Genomic DNA, 26,381 nt, shown 5'->3' with positions numbered 1-26,381 from the left:
ATCAAAGAAGCATGGAAAAGATGACCTACACCAAAGGACTTGAGTGGACAGTTTAAGAAGTTTATTCACACAGTAGCCAGTAGATCAAGGGACCCAGAAGAGATAATGGCATGGCCAGAAACAAGGAGTGTGATAAGCTATTGCCACCAACAGCCTGAAGGAGACAGAGGAGATCCTTGAACTCTAGGAAGAGTTGAGTAAGAAGGGGATGTGACCAGAGAATCAAGCTAGAAGCATGGTAAGAGACAGCATACAGAGGGAAAGTATACATCCGATTCTGTGATGTTTTGGCCTGTGTCTTCCATTTAACTTCCAGTTCTATCTAGCTGGAGACCAAAAGCCAGGGAGCCCCAGCAATACAGCCTACAGTTCCTACAGTCCTTGGTCATTCACCACCAGGTATGGGAGGGATGTGATGTCATGGAGATGAAGGTACTAAAAAGTACCTGCTGACTCCTCCCTGGCCCTGGCTGCATCTCTGCTGTTCTCAGCTGCATACATATTTAGTAACTTTGTCGCATCAGTCAGACAGAAACACTCCTATCTCCTCTACACCTGTATCTAGGTAGGGAAACATGGCTGCAGAAAAACGTGATGAATCTGCTAATGAGTTTGCTTTAGTTTTTACATCTAAAAGTCTCCAGTGGACCCAGCTATCTGATCCTGTTCCTCTGATCCCCTCACCCTCCCGTGAGATTCCAGTTCACTTCCCAAATCTCAGTGCAGGGCCTCTTTTCCTAACATCTCTTCTAAGAAAGTAGAGACAATCAAGGGAAGACAACTGCGCGTTGGCATTAACACATCCCTCTCAGGTATGGCACGCTCATCCTTGTCACGGAAGGAGAGGGAGTGGGCAGCATCGCCTTTGAGCCACTAGGGTCTTTTGTCCTGAAGTCACTCCTGTAGAATGGCTTCCTTGTAAGTCTTTCCATTTGGATTCACAAGTTCCTACTACATTATAAACGAAAACAAAAACCAACCCTTCCTTAGGTCTTCCGCAGCTGCTTGCTCATTTCTGTGCTTTGTCTCCAGGGAAACCCCTCATGAGTTCTTCTACCTGTGTCTCCATCACTTCCCGTTCTCTCTGACCCCACGTTAGCCAGACGTTTGTCTCTTCAATTCCAAAGAAAACATTATCTTGATATAGTTAGAGTATTGATCAGCTAAGAAGTACATTTTCAAGCATGCTCAGTTCAAGGTCATATTTGAAGAAAACATGCACATTTGGACATGCTTTGCTCAAAGTCATGGAGCAATTTGTAAAGATGTTAACATTTTAGGCAGGACTGCTTCTGAACATAGTCAGTTTGCACTGTGAGGTTTTAGTTTAAATAAAAGACACCTTAAAGGTGCACTGTTCTAGATGTCTGCCCATAATGGCTCCTGCCTCACATAGCAGATGGTAGAAAAGACAGTTAATAGTTTGAAAGAACAACCATCAGTTTTAAATCCAATGTCAGTAGAAAGGTTGCCCTTTTACTTTGCACTGACTCTTGGAGAACAGCCCTCAAGTTAGCAATTACTTGTTGTGATAATTAACTGGCGGTCAAATAGTCACATATGAATCTATGGAGGCCATTCTCATTTAATTCCACTACAAGTTAGAAACAAGTTGACAGTTGCACACAGAGTGGGTGCCAGGAAAGAAACTATAACAGCTAAAGTGGTTGATGTCATTAAGAGAAGTTTCATCACTTTACTGGCTAATCTCAACTGTCAACTTGATTGGTCCACCTGGGAGATTGGGCTTCTGAGCATGCCTTTGTAGGAATTATCTTGATCAGGTTAATTGTGGGAAGACCTACCCACTGTAGGCGACACCATTCCCTGGGCTGGATCATGAACTGGATAAAAAGAAGAAATGAGCTGAACACAAGCAGTCATCTTCCTCTGCTTCTTGACTGGATGTTTGTAACCAGCTTCAAGCTCCTGCCACTGTGATTTCCCCATCATGACAGACTGCAACCTCAAACTGCAAGCCAAAATATATCCTCCCTTCTTTAAGGAGCTCTTGTATTCTATCACGGCTGAGGATAAAGCTACTAAGACAGGCACCATGTAGAAAGGTTACACATGGAAGCTCTAACTTGTAATTCTGGTCAACTTAAAGAAAGAGACTGAACAGAAAAAAAAAGAAGAAGAAAAAACTCTCTAAATGGATCCATGATTGAAAACAAGCAGAGAAATATTTTCAAGTACACTCACCAAGGTGTTAAGAGGCCACTACTACTATAGTAGAAGGTGCCAGAACACAGCTAAGCTGGCAAAAACACTTGGCAGCATAGTCACAGGCTGCTACTTTTACAATTATACAAATGAAAGGATTACATGGTCACGAAGGCTTGCATCAAGATTCCAAAAAGTGGCCAAGTGCAGGCTATGTGTGGCAGGCTTAGATTTCCTTACAGGACTCTTTGAAGACCATTGTATGAAACTATGAAGGTAAGCCCTAAGTTGTAATGGAAATACCGGGATATAGGAGAGAGATCAGGATTGTGGGCTTGCTGAAGAAAACTGCAGGCACAGATGGAAGTTGGCCAAAGAGGGAAATCACATGTGCACATGTGTGGCAGGCAGAAGACTGAAGGATGTTGTTGTCTTACTTAAGGTTCTATTGCTGCAAAGAAACACCATGACCAAAAGCAAGTCAGGGAAGAGTTCATTTGGCTTGCATTTCCACATTGTAGTCCATCATTTAAGGAAGCCAGGACCCTGGAGGCAGGAGCTGATGCAGAGGCCATGGAAGGGTGCTGCTTACTGGCTTGCTCCCCATGGCTTGCTCTGCCTGCTTTCCTATAGAGAAATGGTACCACCAACAATGGGCTGGGCTTTCCCATATTGATCGCTAATTGAGAAAATGCTTTCATATTTACCTGGTTCAGGATTGGTCTTTCTTTGGTCTAATCTTTCCTATGTTCCTGTTCTCTCTTTTGGAATGGGAATGTGGCACTATATGTTGATGTACATGCTAGTGGTTTTACAGAGGCTCACAGTTAAGAGATTACCTTGAGCCTTAAAAGACTTTGAACTCTGAGCTTTTAATGTTAGGCATGCTAAGGCTTTGGGGATTCCTTACAAATGAACTAAATGGATTTTGCACCATGAGCCTTTGCAGACCAAGGGAAGGCTATTGATTAAAAGTGATGTGTTTGGGTAGTAAATTGACAAAGGGTAGATCTAAATGATTAGTTAATCTTCATTGTCACCTGGGAGACATATCTTTGAGTTTGTTTTTGAGAGCATTTCCAGACATTTTAATTAAGAAGGGAAGATTTGCCTTGAATGTGGATGGAACCATCCTACCAGCTAGAGACTCAGTGTGGAGAGAGAGAGAGAGAGAGAGAGAGAGAGAGAGAGAGAGAGAGAGAGAGAGAGAGAGAGAGCTGTTTTACTTACTTTCTGTTGCCCTGATAAAGCACCATGACCAAGGCAACTTACAAAAAGATGAGTCTATTTTGACTTATGGTTCCAGAGAGCTAAGAGTCCATCACTGCAGGGAGACAAGACAAGCAGCAGGCATGGTGGCAAAAACAGGAAGTAGAGAAACCACATCTCAGCTATAAATGGGAAACGAGAGAGAGAGATTGAGAGAGAGAGAGAGAGAGAGAGAGAGAGAGAGAGAGAGAGAGAGAGAAGTGACTCTACAGTCTCAAAGCCTGTTCCCTGGCACACTTCTTCCAGCAAGGCCATATCTCCTAAACCAATCCAAACAAAGCCAGCAACCAAGGACCAAATGCCTGACCCTATTGGGGTGTGTGTGTGTGTGTGTGTGTGTGTGTGTGTGTGTGTGTGTGCATTTCTCATGCACACCACCACCAACTGGCAAGGCATCTCTCTGCTTCCTGACTGCTCACACAGTGTGACCAGTGGCCTCGCACTCCCCCCACAACATCCTCACCATGACAGACTACATTCTCTAAGCCCCTTTCCTTACACTGCTTTGACCATGCATCGCATGACATAACAAGAGAAGTCACACACTTGCTTATGTTCTATCTTCTATTCCAGGTATGAACTCTAAGAAGAAAAACTAAGTCTTGCTCACAGACTCGTACGCAAGACTTGACTGATGCATTACAAAGTCCCCCTTACACATGGTCAAGATTAGTATATCTGAAGCATATATTTCAAGTGATTTTTGATATTTGACTCTTTGGTAAAATATGTCAGAGTTTCATTCTAGTCTATGGAAAGTCTTTTTCAATGAAACTGGCTGTTTCAATAAATTTCAATTAAATCTTAAAGGTCGAATGCGGTGGCACATTTCTCTTATCCCAGCAGTCAGGAGACAGAAGCAGGCAGATAGATGTCTGTGAGCAAAAGTACACCCAGAGCCCCATAAGTAAGTGCTGGTCTAAAAAGAAAACCACTTGACAATATAGCACCAGCTCACAGGAGAAGCAATGCAAAGAACACTGGTCTAGTCCTCCAGAAGACAGATTTTCAGCCAGAATACAGCATGGCCACTTCATAAAAAATGGGTATGTTCATCAGCTTTTTGTCACTGTGGCAAATAAATATCTGGCAGTGACAACATAAAGGAATATATTTCCTTTCATTCTCGATGACATTTGCAGGGGTTCCAGTCTGTGATTGCTTGGCCCCACTCATCATGGCCACCTCATGGTGACCACCACCAGGGATGGGAGGGAATAAAGCAGCTGCCTATCCAGGAGAGAGAGAGAGAGAGAGAGAGAGAGAGAGAGAGAGAGAGAGAGAGAGAGAGAGAGAGAGAGAGAGAGAGAGAGAGAGAATGAGTCCTGGAGGCAAAGGAAGTCAAGGATGTAGCCGCCATACTCCCAGCCCAGCCAGGCTTAGTGGCTCAGAGCTATCATCGCAACATTCGGGAGGATGAGCCAAGAAAACTGCAGTGAGTTTGAAGTCGCAGGACGCTATAGAGTTTGAGACCAACTTGAATTAAAAGAGTAAGACCCAATCTAAAATACAAAAAAACAAAACAAAACAAAAAAAAGCAACAAAAGTAGGAAGCCCCCAAGAACAAACTTCCCACATGACCTCACTGCCCAGAGCTTCTATTCCCTCACAATAGTCCATCAGCCCTGGATGAAACTTTAATCCACAGTTTTGGGGAACATTTAACATCAGAACAGCAACACTGTACAGGTAATCTGTACAAGGTTTCTTTCGGGGATCAAATATACACATACTAAGGTTGTGTTAACAATCGTGCAACTCTGTAAATACATGATAACCAATAGGAACATACACCTTAAATAAGTGAACTCTATAATTTTTATATCCAAGCTCTGTTAGAATATAGTGGAATCATAAGGTCAGGTTGGTTTGGTCAGCCTCGGTATCTGTGAAGACTTGAAGGAACCACAAACTCTGCTAGGTAGAGAAGACAAGAAAATGTTCCAGACAAAGACAAAAAATGACACAAAGGCAGAAGGGAGCTTGGAAAATTGTGCCATAGCTTCTTAGTCTTCAGCAATGCAAATCAGAGACAGGAGTGGAGGACACTGAAGGACAAGACCAAGCCTGTTTTGGGCAAGCAGGACCAGATCATGAAAGGATAGTTTTCCATGAAAGAAAAGGAGAAAACAAGAAAAAACAGTGCTTTCACAAAGATCATTCTAGTTGGGGAGAAAGTGGGAACGGACCTGGAACTAAGTACAACACAATGTTAACCAGAAAGGAAAATAATAATAGCTAAGTCTAGTGCCCCGCTCTGCTGAGCCTTGAAGAAGCCCCTTGGATAATTGAGGTGGACGCCATCACCCTCCCAACAGATAAAACCCACTGGCTTTGCCTCCTTGTCAGCTGTCCTAAGCTTCCTTCTGGTGCTTCAGCTCCACTTAACACACTGCACTTTTAAAATATTTTAAAAAGATTCTCTCTCCAGCATGAGAATGTAAGCCCATAAGGATCAGTTAATTTGACATTTCCCTTGTGTTCTGAACCCCCAGTGGGGTTTCTACTAGGTCAACTCTCTATCCTTACTTGTTGAGCCAATGGATACATAAGTAAGGGAATTGAGCCTCATAGAAGTAACTTGCCTGTAGAAACACAGGCAATAAGTTGAGCATCATAATAAATTGACGCAATAACCCCTTTTTTTTTCTTTTTGATTTTTCAAAACAGGGTTTCGTTGTGTAGTCCTGGCTATCCTGGAACTCACTCTGTAAACCAGGCTGGCCTCGAACTCAGAAATCTGCCTGCCTATGCCTCCCAAGTACTGGGATTAAAGGTGTGTGTGACCACTGCCCGGCAGTAACCACCTTTTTAAACTACCATGATTACACCAGAAATGTAATATTCCAGACCAGGTCCCCTCCTGGCTATACTATGGCAGTGGGAATAGGGAAAGAGACTGAATTGCCTGGATTTGGTGCTGTATTAGATGTCAAAAGGCTAATAAAAAGATGCAACCTAGGATTTTAGCTTTGAGACTGGGCAAGTAGTGCACTTTTTCAGAAAAAAATTAAATACCCCAGGTTAAACAGAAGTAGGAGACTGGAGGATTTGGCAAGGGATCCCTTTTCACGATTTCTTGGGATTCCTAAATAGTGTTAATATGATGTAACATATGTTTAAATCTAAACTTCCAGTGGGGACCGGGGAGTTGGACAGAAGGACAGAAAAGAGCTTAACTCTGAGGTAAGCAAGCGTTTAACACTTAGGGTTTTGTTTGTTTGTTTGTTTGTTTGTTTTTTGGTTTGTTTTTTTGGTTTTTGGTTGTTGACTTAGAAACAAGATGCTTCTATGTAGCCCTGGATGGTATTAAACTCAGAGCACTTCTCCTGCCTCAGCGTCCCAAACAATGGGACTACAGGAGTCAACCACTAGCTCATCCACAGCAACGTTGGAAGGCTCAAGCTCGCGAAAAACCCTTGAATAAGCAGGCTAACTTCGTTTTTCCAAATTTTCTAGTCGGTGGCTATCGCTTACACAAGTGGCCAACAAGTGTGGAACGTGGTAGCACCAAGGCCAGGGTGAGTCGGGAGGGCGCGAAGGCACCCAGCAGCCGTGCACGCTGCAGCAGCACGCGATGGTAAGAACCATTCCCAGGAAGCTCGCGCCCCAAACGACTCCCAACTCCCAGCGCGAAACCTCCGCGCGCCACTCGCGTCCCGCGACCTCCAGCCCACAGGGGGCGCTGTGGGCCACCAGGTGCGGCCACGGCGCGAGCGCGCGGTTTCTCCCTGGTGCGCATGCTCGCCACCGCTGCAGGCTGGCTTTTTTTTTTTTTTTTTTTTTTCTCGGGCCGCCCCGGCGGCTGCGTACTGGCTGTGGGATGGGAAGTGAAGCCCCAGCGAGCGGCTGCGGCGGGGCTGTGCGGAGCAGCCAGCGGGAGGCGGCGGCGCGGCGGTGAGCAGCCGAGAGCTCGGAGCCGGGCGGAGGAAGCACCTGCAGGCACAGGCGGCGGCTCCACCATGGCGATTCGCAAGAAGAGCAACAAGAACCCGCCGCTGCTGAGCCACGAATTCCTGCTGCAGAATCACGCGGACATCGTCTCCTGCCTGGCGATGCTTTTCCTGCTGGGGCTTATGTTCGAGGTGAGCCCTCCTTCCCGGACCCCGGACCCCGGACCCGGACCCCTGGCCAGGCCCGCCGACCCTAGCATACCCGGCCGGAGCTGCGCAGCCCCCCGCGGCCCTGCAGCCCCGGCCCGGTCCGGCCCGCCGCCCCCTCCAGCGCCGCGCAGTTCCTGCTTCCCGCGAAGGGTTACGTGGCAGCCGGCTAGGGGCCGGCGGGGGCGGCGGGCGCGGCCGTGCTGGCCCTGCGCGATGGGCGGACCCGGGGCCCGGGCCGGGGCAGCGGGGCCGGATGACTAACAGGGACCCCTGCTCGACCCCGACCCACGGCCTCGGCTGCTGCCTGCGCGGAGGGCGAGGACGGGGTGTTCGAACCCGGTGGCCCCCTGCCCGCCGACGGCCGCTCGTCCAACTTTCCGCCTGGGCTCTGGACTCTGGGTTCCCGGAGGATCGGGTCTGATCCCGATGCGAGGCTCGCAACAGCTGTGTTGAGGAGTTGAGCGATTTCCTTTCTTGAAGCAGAGGCGATGAGACTGTCAGGAGTGTGTAAATTCTCTTCCCACACATCTGAGTATTTTGATGACTTATTTAACAGCTGTTGAATGTGGGTAATAAAGTTTGCAAGGTGAACCTGTAACATCCTACGGGTTTTTTTTTTTTTCCACCCTCCTCAGTACTTCCGCCCACTTCCCTCCCCCTTCCATTTTTTTTTTTTTATCTGTAAGCCACTGAGTCTCATTAAATATATTGATATATTGATGATTACCATTTTGTCTCCTCTCTCCCTGGCATGTAACCTAGTGAGGATAAATATTTTGTCATCCATCTTTACTAGTCTTTTTCCGCTGTGAAGAATAGAATTTTAAAGGTTTGAGTTGAAAGCAAGGAACTAATGGAATGAAACAGCCAGTGATGAAAAGTGATTACGATTTTGTTTTTTGTTTTCCATGGAGCCAATTTGGTGTCATTAGATAACTTTCTATGTTATGTTATGTTTTTTCTCTTCCAAAAGACTTTTCTGAATCTACATGTAAGTACTTCTTGTTCCTGATAGTGTCACAGATGGTTGTAGCCACTTAACTAAGGAGGGTTGCAGGGTGAAGGGCAAATAGAACTAGTCAGAACGCTTACTAGATAACTCAACTCTGATACGCTGTTCATCCTCCCTTCCACCGCTTGTACAGGCCTCACAGCTGCCGTTGAGGAGTCAGATAATTCGGCTTAGAGAAGTTTGACAGTCTTATATGAGTGGGTGGTATTTCCATATCTAGGCTTTGATTGTGGCCCTGTAGTAAAGGCTTGTTTTGATTATTGATGAATCCAGGAGTTTTATGCCTGACCTGTACCCCGAGTCTTTAGTGCTTGGTGCTCTAGCGCTTCTGCGTGGCTCAGAAGTATGGCTCTGGGTTCAGTTATAAGCAACATACACAATGTATGTTTGTAATCTCTGAATTTATGAAAACTGTTTTCTTGCTATAGTATTAAAGGTACCTCATGGACGTGGCCAGTAGGCATTTGTCACCATATGCAGGAGAGCTGTGAATTCAAATCCAGTGGCAACTACATAGTGAATTCTAACTCTAAAGACCACTGCTCAGCTCCGCTTCTCATCCTGACAGCCCCTGCCTTCAGAGGTGTGCTGATCTGCTGTAAGGGAAGGAAAATGACAGCAGAAGCCTGCACACTTAGAAATACCACAACCTCAGTTTTTATATAAACTTCTGCCCTATTTTTCTAGGATGGTCACTATTACATTAATGACTTTTTTTTTTTTTTTTTTTTTGAGGTAGAGACTTTTTGTGTTGGAGACTTTTTGTGTTGTCCTGGCTATCCTGAAATTTATTAACGTAGACCAGGTTGGCCTCGAACTCACAAGAACCACCTGCCTCTGCCTTCTGTGTGCCGGATTAAAGGTTTCTGACAGTAAGTGGATGCTTTAATGCTAACTAGAAGCTTTTAAATCACTCCAGGAAGGTGTGATGGTAAGATGGTGAGCCGAGCAGAGCAGCTTGTGCAGGTCATTTCTTTTCCTTAACCATATGGTAACGATGCAGGCTCGTTGTTCAGGGGCACGAGAAACTGGCAGCGTGGGTTTTGGTGTGTGACTTTGAAAATAATTGCTACTTAATCTCAGTCTAACTTAGAAGTATGTGTGTGCTGAAATAAGAGCAAGGATGGTATTTTGTGGAACTACTAAGCCTTTTGTGGACGAATACTGAGGAAATACTAGAGGCTCTGTGGTAAATAAATAAATTAGGTGTGTTACCAGCCCAACAGTCAAGCGCTTGGGAATACTCTAGAAGCCTGCACTCTGTAGCTGATTCAAGTTAGGGAATATGCGAACTTGAGTTTCCTTCTCTCTAAATGGGTTATCCAAAGACTTTAAGTTAACTGATCTGCATGTTGCCTCTCTCAGTTTATGGCTAGTCCTTAGTTCATCCACGTTGGAAAACAGATGACAAAGGTTTTAGTGACTATGTGTGTGTGTGTGTCTATGTGTCTGTCTGTCTGTCTCGCTCTCTCTCCCTCTCAAGGTTGAGGAAGAAGTAATCTGTTTGAGGGAAATGTTTGACTTTAGAAACTTTATTATACAAATCTTGTAAATAATGTTTTCTTTTCACAGTCAGTGTTGTCTTCAGAATGCAAAAATACTAATGGTGGTTTTGTATTTAAAGTAGAAAAAATTGAACAATAAAAAAAGATGTAAGAGCACTCTGGAAGCTTGCTAGGAGGGGTAATATGGAAGAGTTAAAAGAGGTTCGCAGACTAGTTCTGAAAGGAGGGCCTGTGGAAGTTGGGCAGGGGTCCGCAGGAATACACAGGGATCTAACTTTATATCTAGATTTATATGTGCACACTTGTACACGCAAACCTTTGCACCATAGCACACGTGTAGACATCAGAGGACTTATGGGAGTCATATCTCTTCTCTCAACATATGTGATCTAGGGTTGAACTCAGATCAACAGGTCTGACAGCAGGGACCTTTTTCCACTGACCCACATGTTTTATTACTGTTTGTTTTTAGTTTTCATTTAAAATTTTCTACACGTATGGATGTTTTACCTGCATGCATGTCTGCACAGCTTGTGTGCCTGGTGCCCTTGGGAGGTCAGAAGAGCGTCTCAGGGCCTCTGGACAGTTAGAGTTGGGAACTGCCACGTGGGTGCTAGGAATGAAACCTGGCTCCTCTGGGAAGACAGCAAGCACTCTTAACCACTAATCCCACAAGTTTTCCTTTTAAACATAGCTTCTCTTAATGGCGTTTCTGTATGTCTTGAAAAAAATTACATAAACTAATGGAAAAGTGGAATTTGATAGAAATTCATTTACCCTTCATGAATCCAGTGTATACAGTAATCATGCCTACCTCTAACAGTACAGAATATGTCTCATCTTTATAACATCACACACCAAGCCTCCAACTGATAGCCACTCAAAAAAAAAAAAAAAAAAACCACTGAAACTTTATGACTTTTCATATGAAGACTTGGATCTCTCATTAAATGTGGTAACCTATGTAAGATATATCTAAATTAATTTCACTTTTTTCTTTCTTAGAAGTAGATAGTAGATAAATGTCCCACAGGGCTATTTTTGCTTTTTGGTGCAATGAGCGTCAGGGTGGCATGTTTAGAGTGTGAACCAATGAGCCCTACTGCTAACTTGCCAAATAGAGTGTTGCTGGATGAAAGGTGAAGTTTGGGGAAGTGGGAAGGGCAAGAAGGTTGATTTCCTCAATACATTCTTTGGTGGGTATAGGTCCTATTTTTTTCTCCCCTCTTCCTGCCTAATGTCACATGCTAAGCCAGCTAGAAGCCAGATCTTAATTTTATTTAGAAGCCTTGCATAAAAGGGTAATTTAATTTTTGTTGTGATTAGAATTTGGTACTATCCTTCTCTCTCAAGATTTACATTTGCTGTGTATAAAGGAAAACAAAGTTTTCCCTAGCCATGGATGACTTCATATTATAAACTGGTAGTGTGGATTTGGAGGCAGCAGAAGAGACAGAGCAGACCTGCAAGCAAGCATCCATCCGCATCCATCTGATAGCCACAACACACGCACGCGCGCGCACACACACACACACACACACACACACACACACACACACACACACACACGGGAGCCTGAAGCCAGCTCTGAGGAGGCTTTGTTCATCCAGTGTGTTCAGGGAATCAAACTTAAGTTGGCAGCCTTGAGGCAAGTGCCTTTAACCTCCAAGCCTTCTTGTCAGCCCCACAAATCTCACCTTAAATCCATTTGTAACCTTGTATAGACAGACAGACAGACAGAAAGACTTCTCATTAGACTGTGTATGCATGTGGGGGTCAGAAGGCAACCTGCAAGAGTTGGCTTTCTCCTTCCAGCACAGGAATCCCAGAGACTGAATTTGAGTGTCAGGCTGGACGGCCAGCAGCACCCATCTGAACCCTCTCACCAGGCCCCCACCAAGTTTTAATGCAGTATCTTTATTAGACCTTCTGTTCATCTGATCTTCATCTCCTCCCTGTGGACTAACTCACTGTAGTGACCATATTTTAGATACGTTTGGGTTTCTTTTTGTGTTGTTTTTTGTTTTGTTTTGTTTTGTTTTGAATCATAGGCCCTGATTTATCTCTAGATCGTGAATTCCAGGATAGCAGAGTTCAGGCACAGCCTACACAGGCCTCCTCCCCCCCACACCTCGTTTCCCCGCTGTTCTTTTGCCAGTTGTCTAGCTAGCCGGCATTGTTGGTGAAACGTTGCCTCTTTCCTTTCCTCCAGTGTATTCACTTGTTGCTTCGCCTTTCTTCCTAAAACCTTTCCTTGACTAAAGGACTAAAGGACATCTAATGCGCCTTATGCTCGGGAGCCATGTTCAGTACCCCAGGAGTGCCTCCACACATTTTACTACACCACACTGTATGTTCTGCGAGTTTGCTATACATAATGTCCGTGCTGGTTTAATAAACCAAGTATTAGGAAAGACTAACAACAGTAATAGCGTATAACAGTTCTACTCAGTGCCGGTTCTGTGAAGCCAGCCTCCTGCCTTCAGCCTTACGATGATGTGAGGTGAGATGAAGTAAGGCAGTTAGGCAGGTGTTGGCCTACAGTGTCACGGTTGCCACAACACAAGCACTGCCCTGGCAGTTCATCTGACAGCCACGCAGCTTCTAACGGGCCAGTGGTGCCTACAGCTCGAGAGCACTGGGCAGAGGTGATTGATGTCCTGGTGAGACAGAGTGAGACAGCACAGGTTTCGTTCCGTGTCTCCCTGGAACTCAGTGTAAACCTGACCTTCCTGTCACAGAGTTGCCCATGCTTTCAAGGGCGACTGAAGGGTTCTGGGAAAGTAACCACCCACGTGTTGACTGTCACACATTACGTTTTTTACCTCAGACATCCATCTGCAATCTTTGTACTTGTCTTGGCCAGCTGCTTTCCCAGTGAGGCCTATGTAATCCTCCTCATGCAGGGCCCCTTTACCCTTACAGGGAACATTACATACCCCCATACACATTCGTGCTCAGGGAATACATGTTTTATCAGATAGAAGCTGGCATGGGAGTTCAGCTCTGTAATGCTAGGATTTTGGAGTCTGGGGGGAAGAAGATTTTAGCTCTAGGTTAGCTGTAACTACTTGTCACATACCTCGTGTGTGTGTGTGTGTGTGTGTGTGTGTGTGTGTGTATGCGCATACATGTGTAGAGGGTGGGTGGATAGATCTTCATTCTTATCCATCCCCTCTTCATTCCTCCATATACAGATTTCTTCATTCACATGAGTAAGACCGTTCCATCATTGACTCATGACAAATTACAGTCAAACAAATGGATTGCATGCTTAGAGCTGAGTCCCATCTGCAAAGCATCCCATGGCATATATGCAGATACTCCACAATTTAAAGACAAAACAAAACAAATCTTACGTGTGTGTGTGTGTGTGTGTGTGTGTGTGTGTATAAGGGAGAGCTAGCCTGTGCTACTCTTACTGGCCGAAGAGGAAACACTCGAGACCACTCTTCAATACATCTTTCCATGGTTTCCTCTTTCTGGCTGTGTATTTATCCCCCACCCCCGGAACTATCTGTTAGCCCTGCACAAACTCGTTCTTCCACTCCTCAAAGCAGCAGCATCGCTAAGAGGATTCAATACCATCTCGTGACTTTGGATTTCAGTCCTCACAGTGTGATCTCTCTCCCCGTTATGGACGTCCATTTCACTCTCCTTCCTCATCATACCTATGAAGACAACTTTGTAAACCCGTCTGTATTTGAAGCATTTTCCCCTTGGCTTTGGGGATGCCAGGCTCTTCATTATCTATCCATCACCAACATTTCTTTTTAGTTTCAGATACCACTGGCTTTCCCAGATTTTCAGTTTGGGGAGTCAGAGCGTTGTGAATTGTCCCCACTGCTTTAGGTTTGTGGCAAAGTGAGGCTGCTGATGGAACAGCAGCTGTTCTTACTATGTCACAAACAAGCAGGGAACATGAAGAGGACAGAGAGTGTTGTCTCACAGGCTCACTTGAGGCCTGACCCAAGTGACCAGCCAGCTCTCACTAGGTTCCATGAAGTAAAGGTTGTAGTAGTCCATTGGCTGGGTGGGTGGGGACCAACTGTGGACACTGGGCCTTTAGGAGATGTTTCCCCAAAGCATGACAGGCACTTGAGCTTTGGCTTCTATCTGTCCTCTCTGACACTGCACACTTACATAGATGGTGGAAAATTCCCACAGTTCAACTTGCATCCATACATAGTAATTCCCAAGTCTTCCTCTAAGTCCTCCCTGCTGGGTTCTTTATTGAATATAAGCCACCTGCAGCCCTGTCCAACCATGTATCTAGAGAAATCTCAACTCGTGATGAGTCTCTCCTTTGTGGTCTTGTGTCTCACATTTTTACTAGTGTTTGTCACCTCATTGCACAAGCCTGAGCGCTGTAAGTGATGTGGGACTCCTTTCTTTTGCTTCTCAAGCCATACTCAGCCTTGAAAGTTCCTCTATTCCACCACCACTGTCCAAGTGCCCTTCATGGGATGTCTTGCAAGACTCTTGTCTTGCATGTTTGCTCTATGATATTCCATCTTCCACTTAGTCTGTAACACTGATGAATTGTGTAGTATTTTCTAGGTGCCGTGCTGGGTTCGTCTTTTAAATTATATTGGTATTCATCAGCTGTCCTGCATGGAGGTCAGAAGACGACCTACAAGAGTCGGTTCTCCCTCTACCACATGGGCTCCTGAGATTGAACTCAAGGGCCCTTGTTGACTGAGCCATCTCGCCAGCTTCCCTATACTAGGTCTGGGCGTACAGTGACAGGATGCTGTAGCACAGCCCCTCCTCAAATAGCACTTACTTCATGATAGGTATGATAAAGGTCAGTGCAGTCCTACCGTAAAGTGTGACTTGACGAAGAGGAGCATTCTTCCTAAGGTAGTCTGATAAAGGAACTGCCCACTCTGGGAAGACAGGGAAGATGCCCTTGAAAGATGTGATGGAACTGAGCTCTAAATGGAGAAGACTTTCCAACAAAGAGAGACTCTGGCAGGGGGGCAGAAAGTAGATGTGACCGTTGGAGACACAAGTGCAGACCACGCTAACCTAGGAAGACAGGAACCAAGGAAAGAATCTTGGGAGGTAGAGCAGGGAACATGGCCATGCAATTGGAAGATGATTGTGGCAGCGATGTGGAGACTCCAAGCGGGCAACAGATCTATTGGGTTATACCTGGCAGGCTTACAAAAGATGAAACAGCCCCTCCTTAGAGCCTTGCAGGCGTACTGAAGCAGCTCAGCACTATTTGTCTGCTTCTGCTGATCCTGATGTGTGTTATACCTGACCTTAAATTTACCTTGTTTCTACCTCTGCTGCCTTCTTCATCCCCTTGTGCACCTTGGGAACTTCAAACAAGATCTTGCACCCCAGCTCCGAGAAGCATTTCCTACCCCAAGGAAAAGCAAAGCACATAGAGTCCTTCATCCTGAGTATCTGTAGGATAGGCTGTCCTTCATCCTGAGTATCTGTAGGGTACGCTGTTCTTCATCCTGAGTATCTGTAGGATAGGCTGTCCTTCATCCTGAGTATCTGTAGGGTAGGCTGTCCTTCATCCTGAGTATCTGTAGGGTAGGCTGCCCTTCATCCTGAGTATCTGTAGGGTAGGCTGTCCTTCATCCTGAGTATCTGTAGGGTAGGCTGTCCTTCATCCTGAGTATCTGTAGGGTAGGCTGTCCTTCATCCTGAGTATCTGTAGGGTAGGTTGTCCTTCATCCTGAGTATCTGTAGGGTAGGCTGCTCTTCATCCTGAGTATCTGTAGGATAGGCTGTCCTTCATCCTGAGTATCTGTAGGATAGGCTGCCCTTCATCCTGAGTATCTGTAGGGTAGGCTGTCCTTCATCCTGAGTATCTGTAGGGTAGGCTGCCCTTCATCCTGAGTATCTGTAGGATAGGCTGCTCTTCATCCTGAGTATCTGTAGGATAGGCTGCTCTTCATCCTGAGTATCTGTAGGATAGGCTGTCCTTCATCCTGAGTATCTGTAGGGTAGGCTGCTCTTCATCCTGAGTATCTGTAGGGTAGGCTGCTCTTCATCCTGAGTATCTGTAGGGTAGGCCGTCCTTCATCCTGAGTATCTGTAGGATAGGCTGTCCTTCATCCTGAGTATCTGTAGGATAGGCTGTCCTTCATCCTGAGTATCTGTAGGGTAGGCTGTCCTTCATCCTGAGTATCTGTAGGGTAGGCCGTCCTTCATCCTGAGTATCTGTAGGGTAGGCTGCCCTTCATCCTGAGTATCTGTAGGATAGGCTGTCCTTCATCCTGAGTATCTGTAGGGTAGGCTGCTCTTCATCCTGAGTATCTGTAGGGTAGGTCGTCCTTCATCCTGAGTATCTGTAGGATAGGCTGTCCTTCATCCTGAGCATCTGTAGGGTAGGCTGCTCTTCATCCTGAGCATCTGTAGGGTAGGCTGCCCTGAGTATCTGTAGGGTAGGCTGCTCTTCATCCTGAGTATCTGTAGGGTAGGCTGTCCTTCATCCTGAGTATCTGTAGGGTAGGCTGCTCTTCATCCTGAGTATCTGTAGGGTAGGCTGTCCTTCATCCTGAGTATCTGTAGGGTAGGCTGTCCTTCATCCTGAGTATCTGTAGGATAGGCTGTCCTTCATCCTGAGTATCTGTAGGGTAGGCTGCTCTTCATCCTGAGTATCTGTAGGGTAGGCTGCTCTTCATCCTGAGTATCTGTAGGGTAGGCTGCCCTTCATCCTGAGTATCTGTAGGGTAGGCTGTCCTTCATCCTGAGTATCTGTAGGGTAGGCTGCCCTTCATCCTGAGTATCTGTAGGGTAGGCTGTCCTTCATCCTGAGCATCTGTAGGGTAGGCTGCTCTTCATCCTGAGTATCTGTAGGGTAGGCTGCCCTTCATCCTGAGTATCTGTAGGGTAGGCTGTTCTTCATCCTGAGTATCTGTAGGGTAGGCTGCTCTTCATCCTGAGTATCTGTAGGGTAGGCTGTCCTTCATCCTGAGTATCTGTAGGGTAGGCTGCCCTTCATCCTGAGTATCTGTAGGATAGGCTGCTCTTCATCCTGAGTATCTGTAGGGTAGGCTGTCCTTCATCCTGAGTATCTGTAGGGTAGGCTGCTCTTCATCCTGAGTATCTGTAGGGTAGGCTGTCCTTCATCCTGAGTATCTGTAGGGTAGGCTGCTCTTCATCCTGAGTATCTGTAGGGTAGGCTGTCCTTCATCCTGAGTATCTGTAGGGTAGGCTGCTCTTCATCCTGAGTATCTGTAGGATAGGCTGTCCTTCATCCTGAGTATCTGTAGGATAGGCTGCCCTTCATCCTGAGTATCTGTAGGGTAGGCTGTTCTTCATCCTGAGTATCTGTAGGGTAGGCTGCCCTTCATCCTGAGTATCTGTAGGATAGGCTGTCCTTCATCCTGAGTATCTGTAGGGTAGGCTGTCCTTCATCCTGAGTATCTGTAGGATAGGCTGCCCTTCATCCTGAGTATCTGTAGGGTAGGCTGTCCTTCATCCTGAGTATCTGTAGGATAGGCTGCCCTTCATCCTGAGTATCTGTAGGGTAGGCTGTCCTTCATCCTGAGTATCTGTAGGGTAGGTTGTTCTTCATCCTGAGTATCTGTAGGATAGGCTGCCCTTCATCCTGAGTATCTGTAGGATAGGCTGCTCTTCATCCTGAGTATCTGTAGGGTAGGCTGTCCTTCATCCTGAGTATCTGTAGGATAGGCTGCTCTTCATCCTGAGCATCTGTAGGGTAGGCTGCTCTTCATCCTGAGTATCTGTAGGGTAGGTTGTCCTTCATCCTGAGTATCTGTAGGATAGGCTGCCCTTCATCCTGAGTATCTGTAGGATAGGCTGCTCTTCATCCTGAGTATCTGTAGGGTAGGCTGTCCTTCATCCTGAGTATCTGTAGGATAGGCTGTCCTTCATCCTGAGTATCTGTAGGATAGGCTGTCCTTCATCCTGAGTATCTGTAGGATAGGCTGCTCTTCATCCTGAGTATCTGTAGGGTAGGCTGTCCTTCATCCTGAGTATCTGTAGGGTAGGCTGCCCTTCATCCTGAGTATCTGTAGGGTAGGCACAGACCCTGCAGTGTTTGAACAGTTTGTCTACCAGTCCTGACAAAACCCAGCGTCTTATCAAGGATTAGTTAATTCATTTGTATTTGAGCCTTTCTGGTGCATCACTGGCCTTGGGACCTGTACATGCTTAGTAAACATTCCATCTTTGGGTTCTGACCACTTTACTGTGACCAGTAGCCAAGTTAAAGAAATATTTACTGCCCGATTATTTACTCCCATGTGCTCGTGGGAGAAAGATGAGCACACAGACAGTGCATGTGATCCATCTCTTACACAAGTTCTGCTTCCTTTTATTAATTTATATAGCATTTTCCTTGCTGGAAACTTCATGGTGATTGTTCTGTAACAGAGAATGGCTATTTTGAGAAATTATTGCTAACTGGATCAACTGAAGCTATCTCTTTTTGGTGGGGGCATTAACAGTACAGATGAGTTACATGGTCTAAACCATAGAAAACACAGGAAAACCCTTCAATGAATTACCCTCCAGACTCTACTTATGATCAGAAGTCTCCACTGTGCCTACCCAATGGGCCACAAAAAAGGGGACCTTCTTCTTTTTCTTCAAACCAGGGGCAGACTTTGTAATCTTTTTGCCTTGGTACGTTCATCTGGGAGAGAGTCACAGTTAACGTCTTTCTTGCTTTCTCTCTCCAGGTAACAGCAAAAGTAGCCATCATCTTTGTTGCTCTTCAGTATAATGTTACCCGCCCTGCAACAGGTAGGTATTAGTTAGATGTGCAGCTGAACAGGATTAGAAGGATCTGTGGACACTGGAGTCTATAGTAATTCCTTTATCCTAAGCAGTGTATGAAGCCCAGTTTTCTGTGTTTATTGTTTATTATGTATTTTGTGCATGGTCTTGAAATCCCATCAGAGAATTCTTTGTATTGCTCCTCATTTAGGTTGTTGTACAATCAGGGTTTCTACAGGGGCGGTGCTCCACTGCAGGCTTTCTGCACCAGGAATATAAGCTCTTCAGACCCATTCTTCTCATTTTTGTTGAATTCTGCCTCTAGCAAGTATTTTGACTAGAGAACATATTAGTAAACTCTAGGAAATATCAGATAATTGTGTCTAAACTATACTTTTATTTTAGAAAGTTGTATTTCCAAATTATGCTATGTAAAAAGTAAGTAGCCATGGAAAGTTGGCTACAGCTGACTGTCATAAGCAAGAGAGAAGATGCTTGCTTCAGGAAATTAGGAATGTCTGACAGTAACCTGCCCTGGGGTCCCCACCTTGGTGGGAGAGCAGAGGGACAGGCCCTATTTGTTCTATTGTTGGTAGTTTTATAAATGTTTGATTTAGTGACAGAAAACAGAGGGGGTACTTGAGATGCCAAGGTGATGGTGTTCTTACCTAAATGTCCCTAAGCAAACCCCCACACTCCAAGAACAGTTGTCAACAACTCAAAAATACTAGTATTTGCTTTGAGAAATTAAATCAAATTAAAAACCTGCAGTAACTTTTAAGTAGTAGTTGCATCTCTCTAGTGCTTAGAGATCAGAGCCAAGCCAGATACAAGTTAACTTGGCTTCCACCAAGCATCATAATGGATGGTCCAGTTTGCACATCCAGCCAGGGCCTGCAGAGGCTCCAGAGAAGACAAGAGAGTAGCCCAGGCAAGGCTGGTAGAGCGTGGCTCCTTCCCCTGTTTTTTGGTTTCTGGTGGCCGTGACTAACATGTGTCAAGTCTTTTGTAAGTAAACCCTGAAGCTTTGGGTTGTAGAAAGCCTCTTTGGTTGTCATTTCCCTTTGACCCGAGACCCTCGGGGAGACTTGTCTAGGGGGTCTCTGTAGAACCTTTACTGAGTTATTTGCCTCTTGTTTGTTTCCATTAACTATGTTGTACCGAGTGCTGTTTTCATAATCTCACGTATATTTTTGTGTGTGTGTGTGTGTCCGTCCCTTTGGCCTTCAGAAGAACAAGCTACTGAATCAGCATCCCTATATCACTATGGTTTCAAAGACTTGGCTACAGTCTCCTTCTACATGCTAGTGGCGATAATTATTCATGCCATAATTCAGGAGTATGTGTTGGATGTAAGTATACAATCTCAGAAATCCCTATTGTGTAAAGCACTCCTAGTTCTCCATCTGCTGATCTCCATATATTTAGTATGTTTTGTATTTGTCCATTATTCCTAACAGCTGCTTTTATTTTTAGAAAATTAACCGACGGATGCACTTCTCCAAAACGAAGCACAGCAAGTTTAACGAGTCTGGTCAGCTCAGTGCATTCTACCTTTTTGCCTGTGTGTGGGGCACGTTCATTCTCATCTCCGTAAGTGTGGCCTTGGCCGTCGTTCTTACCTCTTGTTTGACACTAAGACCTCTGCTCATGAACGAGCGTGCTGACTGTTTCAGAAGCCTCACGTCTTTAGGCATGGGATGCCATCACTATATGTCGCTTGTAGATCTCTCTGTTCTCAAAGAGGATCTCATGTCAGCAATGAACTTGCCTAGGTTAGGTAAGCATGAGTGTTGTTAGTCATTTCCTCCTTGATCGCTCCAGCTTCTTCCAACTTAAATGTATAAATTTTTAAGTATGGCAGTCAAGCTTTAGGTGTCTTTAATGAGAGGAAAGACAGTATCCACATTATCATTAAGTAACAGCACTTTCCGTTCACATCCCATCGCGTGGCTTTACACACTTCTGAGGTTGTTAAGCACATAATTCGTTTAAGTCTTTATGGTGGAGATCAATAACAGACAAAGTAAGATGGCCAGGGCCTAACCGTTAATGTCAGAGATATTAAAACTCAGCTTTCCAATCCTGTGCCCATCTCATCTTACTGATGTAAGAGTCAAAAGGGAAATGTCAGCTTATTGTGTGTGTGTGTGTGTGTGTGTGTGTGTACACTATAAATGTTGTATGTGTGCTTTCATGTAAGAGTTAGCAGTGAAGTGCAGTCTTCTTAGAGGCATCACTTAGGGTTTGGAGGGAGTTTTTGTTTCGTTGGTTTGGTTTTGTTTTTTGAGACAGGGTTTCTCTGTGTAGCCCTGGCTGTCCTGGAACTCACTTTGTAGACCAGGCTGGCCTCGAACTCAGAAATCCGCCTGCCTCTGCCTCCCGAGTGCTGGGATTAAAGGTGTGCGTGTTCCACCACACCCGGCTTGGAGGGAGTTTTTGCTTTGTTTCTTGTAATGTTCACCAAACACATCTAGTTTTCTGCGGAGAAGATTTGCATAGCATTTGTATGAATTTGGATCATTGTGAACCTCTGTCAAGAAGTACAGTTTTCAGTTCGCTGTTAGATGTGACAAAATGTACCCTTCCGGAGCTGGTCTGCTCCTGCCGTGCTCTTCTGTTAGGGGCCTAGCGTTTGTTGCGTGTGCTGCCTTGCACCTGGACGCAGGGCTACTGGACCGTACTGGAAAGCTGGGTATTGTATTTTACTTGGTTTTACGTTTCGGGCTCATTTTGACTTTGCTAACCTAAGCAAGTCAAATCACATTGGACAAACTAAAGCATTTGATTGCCGCATGCTCTCTGGAACCTCTTATGAGGAACTATAAATATTTGCATGATACTCACAAATAATTGTCCTGTCTCCTAGGAAAACTATATCTCAGACCCAACTATCCTGTGGAGGGCCTATCCCCATAACCTGATGACGTAAGTTATGTTTTCCCCCCACAGGCCTTTCTTAACTAAAGACTGTTCATTTCACAGACAGCTCGAATCCACTGTGTGGTTCTCCCTCTGGACTTGATGACAGTACGTGAGGTGGTGCATTGCCTGCAGCCTAGGACAGTGGCATCACCCTGTCCTAAGGAAAAAGAGATGGGTGCTGCTCCTGTCTATCTCCATTACCTTTACCAACTTGAGACAAGTGATTTTAACACATTTTTAAAGAGAGTATTTAAAGAGTGTGACTGTTTTGTCTGCATATACATATGTGTACCTTTGTGTGCCTGGTGCCAGAGAAAGTGGGAGAAGGCTTCAGATCCCCCGGGCTGGAGTTTGGAATGGTTGTAACCCACCATGAGGGCACTTACTTAGACTCAAGCCCAGGTCCTCTGTAGGAGCAGTGTGTGCCCATAAGTGAGCAGCCCCCGGGTTTCACGATTTTAATTGGTGTTCTCTTCCCCTCCTGCACCTGTATCCTTCCCCGTTGTTGGCATGTCTGCATCTCCCTGTGGTTTCTGTCTTTTCTTTCCATATTCCTTCATTTCTCTCTGTTCTGTCAGACCCCTAAGCCTGGGGTTCTTTTTCTTGCTTGCATCCTGGATGTCTCTGCATTGCTTCTGGGAGCTCCTTGTCCGAACGAGACAGTTCCCTCCTGATCCTATTGTAAGAGAATCTTCCTCGCTGCTTTGCCTTGCACCCAGTGTTGGCTGTTTGGTTTATATTTATGTAGCATCTGTAAACGATTTTGGATGTTCTCTATCGTCCCATGTGTGTGAGCCCTGCTTTGTGCTCTTACCCATCGATTCTTCTGTCCTCCTATCAACATTGGAGCTGTCTCTTTTTTTTATTCTTTCTGCTTGGGAAAGTATGGATACCTAGATAGTACTCACTGAATACTTGGTGGTCTAAAAACTAGAGAAAAATTCACAAAGGAAGGCAGACATGTGACCATAAACATACCTGTTTTAAAGTCAACAGTGCTATAATGTCTCCCTTTCTGAGTCATACTTACATGCAGCTGTGTACCTTCTAGAAATGGTTTCAGGTTGGCTTTTCCTCTTTACACTCAGGGAAGAGTGAAGAGATGGTTAGGCAGAAGAGACAGAGGTGTATGGTGTTCAGAGGAGACACGGAGTCTGACTAAGACGGTCTCCCGAGAACCCTCCCTGTCTCGGCCCTGCCTTCCCTGACTTCCCTGCCTCTGCCTCCATTTGTTTGCGTTCTCCCATGTTGCAGCCCAGAGGAAGTAATATCTCACTAACGAAAATATTGCCCATTTCCAGTGATGCATTGAGCGATTGCTTTGCCCTGGCCCCTCCCCTTTTACCATCTATTCCTTGTAACACTGGTGGACTTTTTGCCCCATCTCTCTGTTGATGAAGCCTTGTCGATCTGTGGGTCTCTGTTCAGCCTTAGGTAACTGACAGACAAGGTGTTCTGCACTCTGGCTTTGCCCTTTGGTACAATGCCACTGTTGACTGAGTGGGGGAAACCGGGCCAGGCTCCCCTGAAGTGGGCGTGCCGTTGTATGAGATGACTGCAACAGCTTGGCCACCTCTTCTCCCCTGCCTTCTGGCCCTGCTTTGGTTTCTGGTTGTTGTTGTCTTTGTGAGTTTTTAAATGCTGTTCTTTGAGAGATATTTCCCTTTCTCACTCAGATTTCAGATGAAGTTTTTCTACATCTCCCAGCTGGCATACTGGCTCCATGCATTCCCTGAACTCTACTTCCAGAAAACCAAAAAAGTAAGCTGGATTTCTATTATTTTGATTTTTAACTTTAAAGAATTGACTTGTCGCTGGGCAGTGGTGGCACAGGCCTTTAATCCCAGCACTCGGGAGGCAGAGGCAGGTGGATCTCTGCCTTTGAGGCCAGCCTGGTCTACAGGGTGAGTTCCAGGACAGCCGGGGCTACACAGAGAAACCCTGTCTTGAAAACATAAAAGAAAAGAAAGAAAGAAAAAGCAAGCAAACGGTCTGAGTGTGCCTGTGCCCTTGGCTCTATTTCTGTGTTCTCGGCCCCCCCTCCCCCTTCGAAACCTAAAACTCTCAACTATTTCTTTAAAAAAAAAAAAGCACTTCTGATTCTGTTTTAGCATGCTGATTGCTCGTTTTTAAATTAGTGGTAATTTAAATTAAAACTTAACCAAGTTCTTTAGAAATGGTGTTAGTTTCCTCTTACTGGTTTTCTTCTAGCAATTTATTTCACCAGGAACTAGTTGGGTTTCAACTAGCAGTTCTATATATAAGTCTAAAAGAAGAAATCTGTGTTGACAAAAAAGTAGATGGCAGTTAAGTTTTTTTTACCCTTCCTGAGGTGGGTGGGTGGGGCAGGCGTCTTTTAGCCTGTGCGAGAGGCCTGTGCCCGGAGAAGTACATAAACTACTGGGGCGCTCCGTGCCCCCTTAAGAAGCTGGCCTGCAGGGCTACACAGTCACCGACCACTACTGTCATGGCTACTGTTCCTTCCCCTGGCTCCTCAGAAGCTGCCCAGCTGTGCGCGCCCATGGTGGGGGAGATGGGGGGAGGGTGCGCTCCCCTCTGTAATCTCCCCCCTCTCCATTCTGCACACTTTGCCTTATACTTCACACTTATATTCTTTCAGGATTGCCTCCTCCCCACCCCCGCAATAAATTAATCAAATATCTTTATTTTTGTGTAGATCTAGTTTAATAATAGTTTAATAATAATTTAGGATGTACTTGAAAGTAATGCCAGGGAAGGATAAACGGCTTGGGGTCCAGGCGAGACAGTTTCTGTCATTGATTAACGACTAAGCCGCAGTTACGTTACGGCTGCACACGGGTTCATTTTACTTTTTGTTGGTTGTATGCGTGCTTATCCACATTTGCCAGGGGTAGAAGGTTTGGTCTTCGAGAAGTTTTCCTAAGTGGTACTATGACATCCATTATTTACTGACAGACAGATTTCTCTCTTCCCTCCCAAAGTCCACAGATAGTCTTTAAAAGCATGTACTGCAGATAGGCCCTTTGTCCTCTGTTCTGTATGTGTGCCCTCTGTTCTGCTAGGCTTAGCAAACAGCTCCAAGGGAGAAGCCGTGTACTCTGGCACATGCCAGAAAGAGGAATGCTTTTGCAGTTGATCAGATAAGGTAAGGTGAGGGCACTCAGTTTTGGAATGTCTGAAAAATGATTAGACCCACAGTTTCCTGCAGCTCTTCCCTGTCTGGTGAGCTCCTTGTGTGGAACCTGGGTCTCGGGCTGTGCTGTGCAAAATAGTAGCTGCTGGCCACTGGTAAAGAAGTTAAGTACCAACGCAGTCTTACTTAGTGACACTGGCCGTATTCTGTGCCCCTTACCCTGTGAGATTAACAACTACTCTTTTATATAGAAGATACACACACACACACACACACACACACACACACACACACATATCTTTAAAGATGGTTTTTCTGTGTAGCCCCAGTCTGGCTTGTAACTCCTGATCTTCCTTCCTCGGTCTTTCCTGACTGAGGGGAAGTGATAGGTGTGTGTGCGCCCTCATTTGTGGATAGGATAGGATTAAATGTGTGCCACCGTCTATGGATTGGACAGAGATTTTAGGGAACATTGGTGTACTTGTGGAGAGCCTTGTTGGACAACAGTCTTGGGAGAATCATAGTTTCTTGATGCTCTTGGGGCTCCTGGGCATGGCTCAGCTACTGTAAGCGTTCTTTGGGAGTTTGCATACCCATGGGTACAATACCTTTGGTTTCATTACTAATCCCAGTCTGGCCCATGTGCACTGGCCCTGGCGAGTGTAAGGGACTTTTCAAAGCAGTTGTTCATTTATCTCCTAAAGCTCTTTCTTATCAGTTCCTGCCAGATGGCACGTCTCCACAAGTGTGCTCTCATTTTTATGGGATAATTTGCATAACTTAGAACTTAACTGAAACTATTTTTAACACTTCCACGTGACAGTTGAAAGTAACTGTTTCGAGTAATTAGCATAATTTGAAAGTAACAGCTGCATATGTGTTAAATCGGTTCTTAAAATTTACTCTATGAAATGTATTTTGGGGAGAAATCTTTACTGCAAGGAACTTAGTGCAGTGACTGTTTGGCAGCAGTCTGACTGGCAGAGGAGTGAGGACAAGGGAAGAGCTGAGCTCTGGTGGAGGCAGGGAGTTTAGTGTCCTGAATGGGAATGTTTAAATCATGGACCTTCAGTGTCAGCACATCTCCTTTTAGCCCAGGAGAAGACTGGAACTGCCACTTCGTAGGCAGGCCTTGCCGTGAGTAACCACAGTGCCAGTACTGAAGAGGCTGGGGTAGGAGGGTTGTTTGGGTAAAATGACATGAAACTCCATCTCAAAGAGGAGTCATTCCTTAGCTAGATTGAACTTGGAAGCTTTTAAGGAACTCTAGAAATGGTCAAATGTTTTGTTGCTGGTAATCAAATTAGCTTTTATTACAGATAATAGAATTGATTGTTATGTCAAGTGTTTAGAAATGTTTTCCCACCGGGCGTGGTGGCGCATGCCTTTAATCCCAGCACCCAGCGGGAGGCAGAGGCAGGTGAATTTCTGAGTTCGAGGCCAGCCTGGTCTACAAAGTGAGTTCCAGGACAGTCAGGGCTATACAGAGAAACCCTGTCTCAAAAAAAAAAAAAAAAGAAAAAAAAAAAGAAAAAAAAGAAATGTTTTCCCAGCCCTGCTTGTTGGCAGCCGGT

The 26,381-nt window shown here is 45.4% G+C and overlaps 1 protein-coding gene across 2 annotated transcripts in view; it reads left to right on the top strand.

Annotated features, from left to right (window-relative positions):
• The first annotated feature begins 7,219 nt into the window (after nt 1-7,219).
• Nucleotides 7,220-26,381, top strand: part of Tram1 (translocation associated membrane protein 1) — a 28,424-nt gene continuing 9,262 nt past the window's right edge. Inside the window, exons 1-6 of one of the 2 annotated variants that reach the window (XM_085835692.1) lie at nt 7,220-7,520; nt 18,731-18,794; nt 20,001-20,119; nt 20,244-20,360; nt 21,637-21,695; nt 23,369-23,453. In XM_085835692.1, the coding sequence (XP_085691818.1) occupies nt 7,398-7,520; nt 18,731-18,794; nt 20,001-20,119; nt 20,244-20,360; nt 21,637-21,695; nt 23,369-23,453 (567 nt within the window). In that variant the 5' untranslated portion in view covers nt 7,220-7,397. Of the gene's footprint in view, nt 7,521-18,730; nt 18,795-19,997; nt 20,120-20,243; nt 20,361-21,636; nt 21,696-23,368; nt 23,454-26,381 lie in introns of both variants that reach the window. The other variant, XM_021151565.3, reaches the window with a different exon arrangement.

The sequence above is a fragment of the Mus caroli genome, unplaced genomic scaffold, assembly GCF_978045245.1.
Source record: "Mus caroli unplaced genomic scaffold, Mus_caroli_1 scaffold_1, whole genome shotgun sequence".
In the NCBI taxonomy this organism is placed as follows: Eukaryota; Metazoa; Chordata; class Mammalia; order Rodentia; family Muridae; genus Mus; species Mus caroli.
This window is presented reverse-complemented; position numbering and strand designations above follow the sequence as displayed.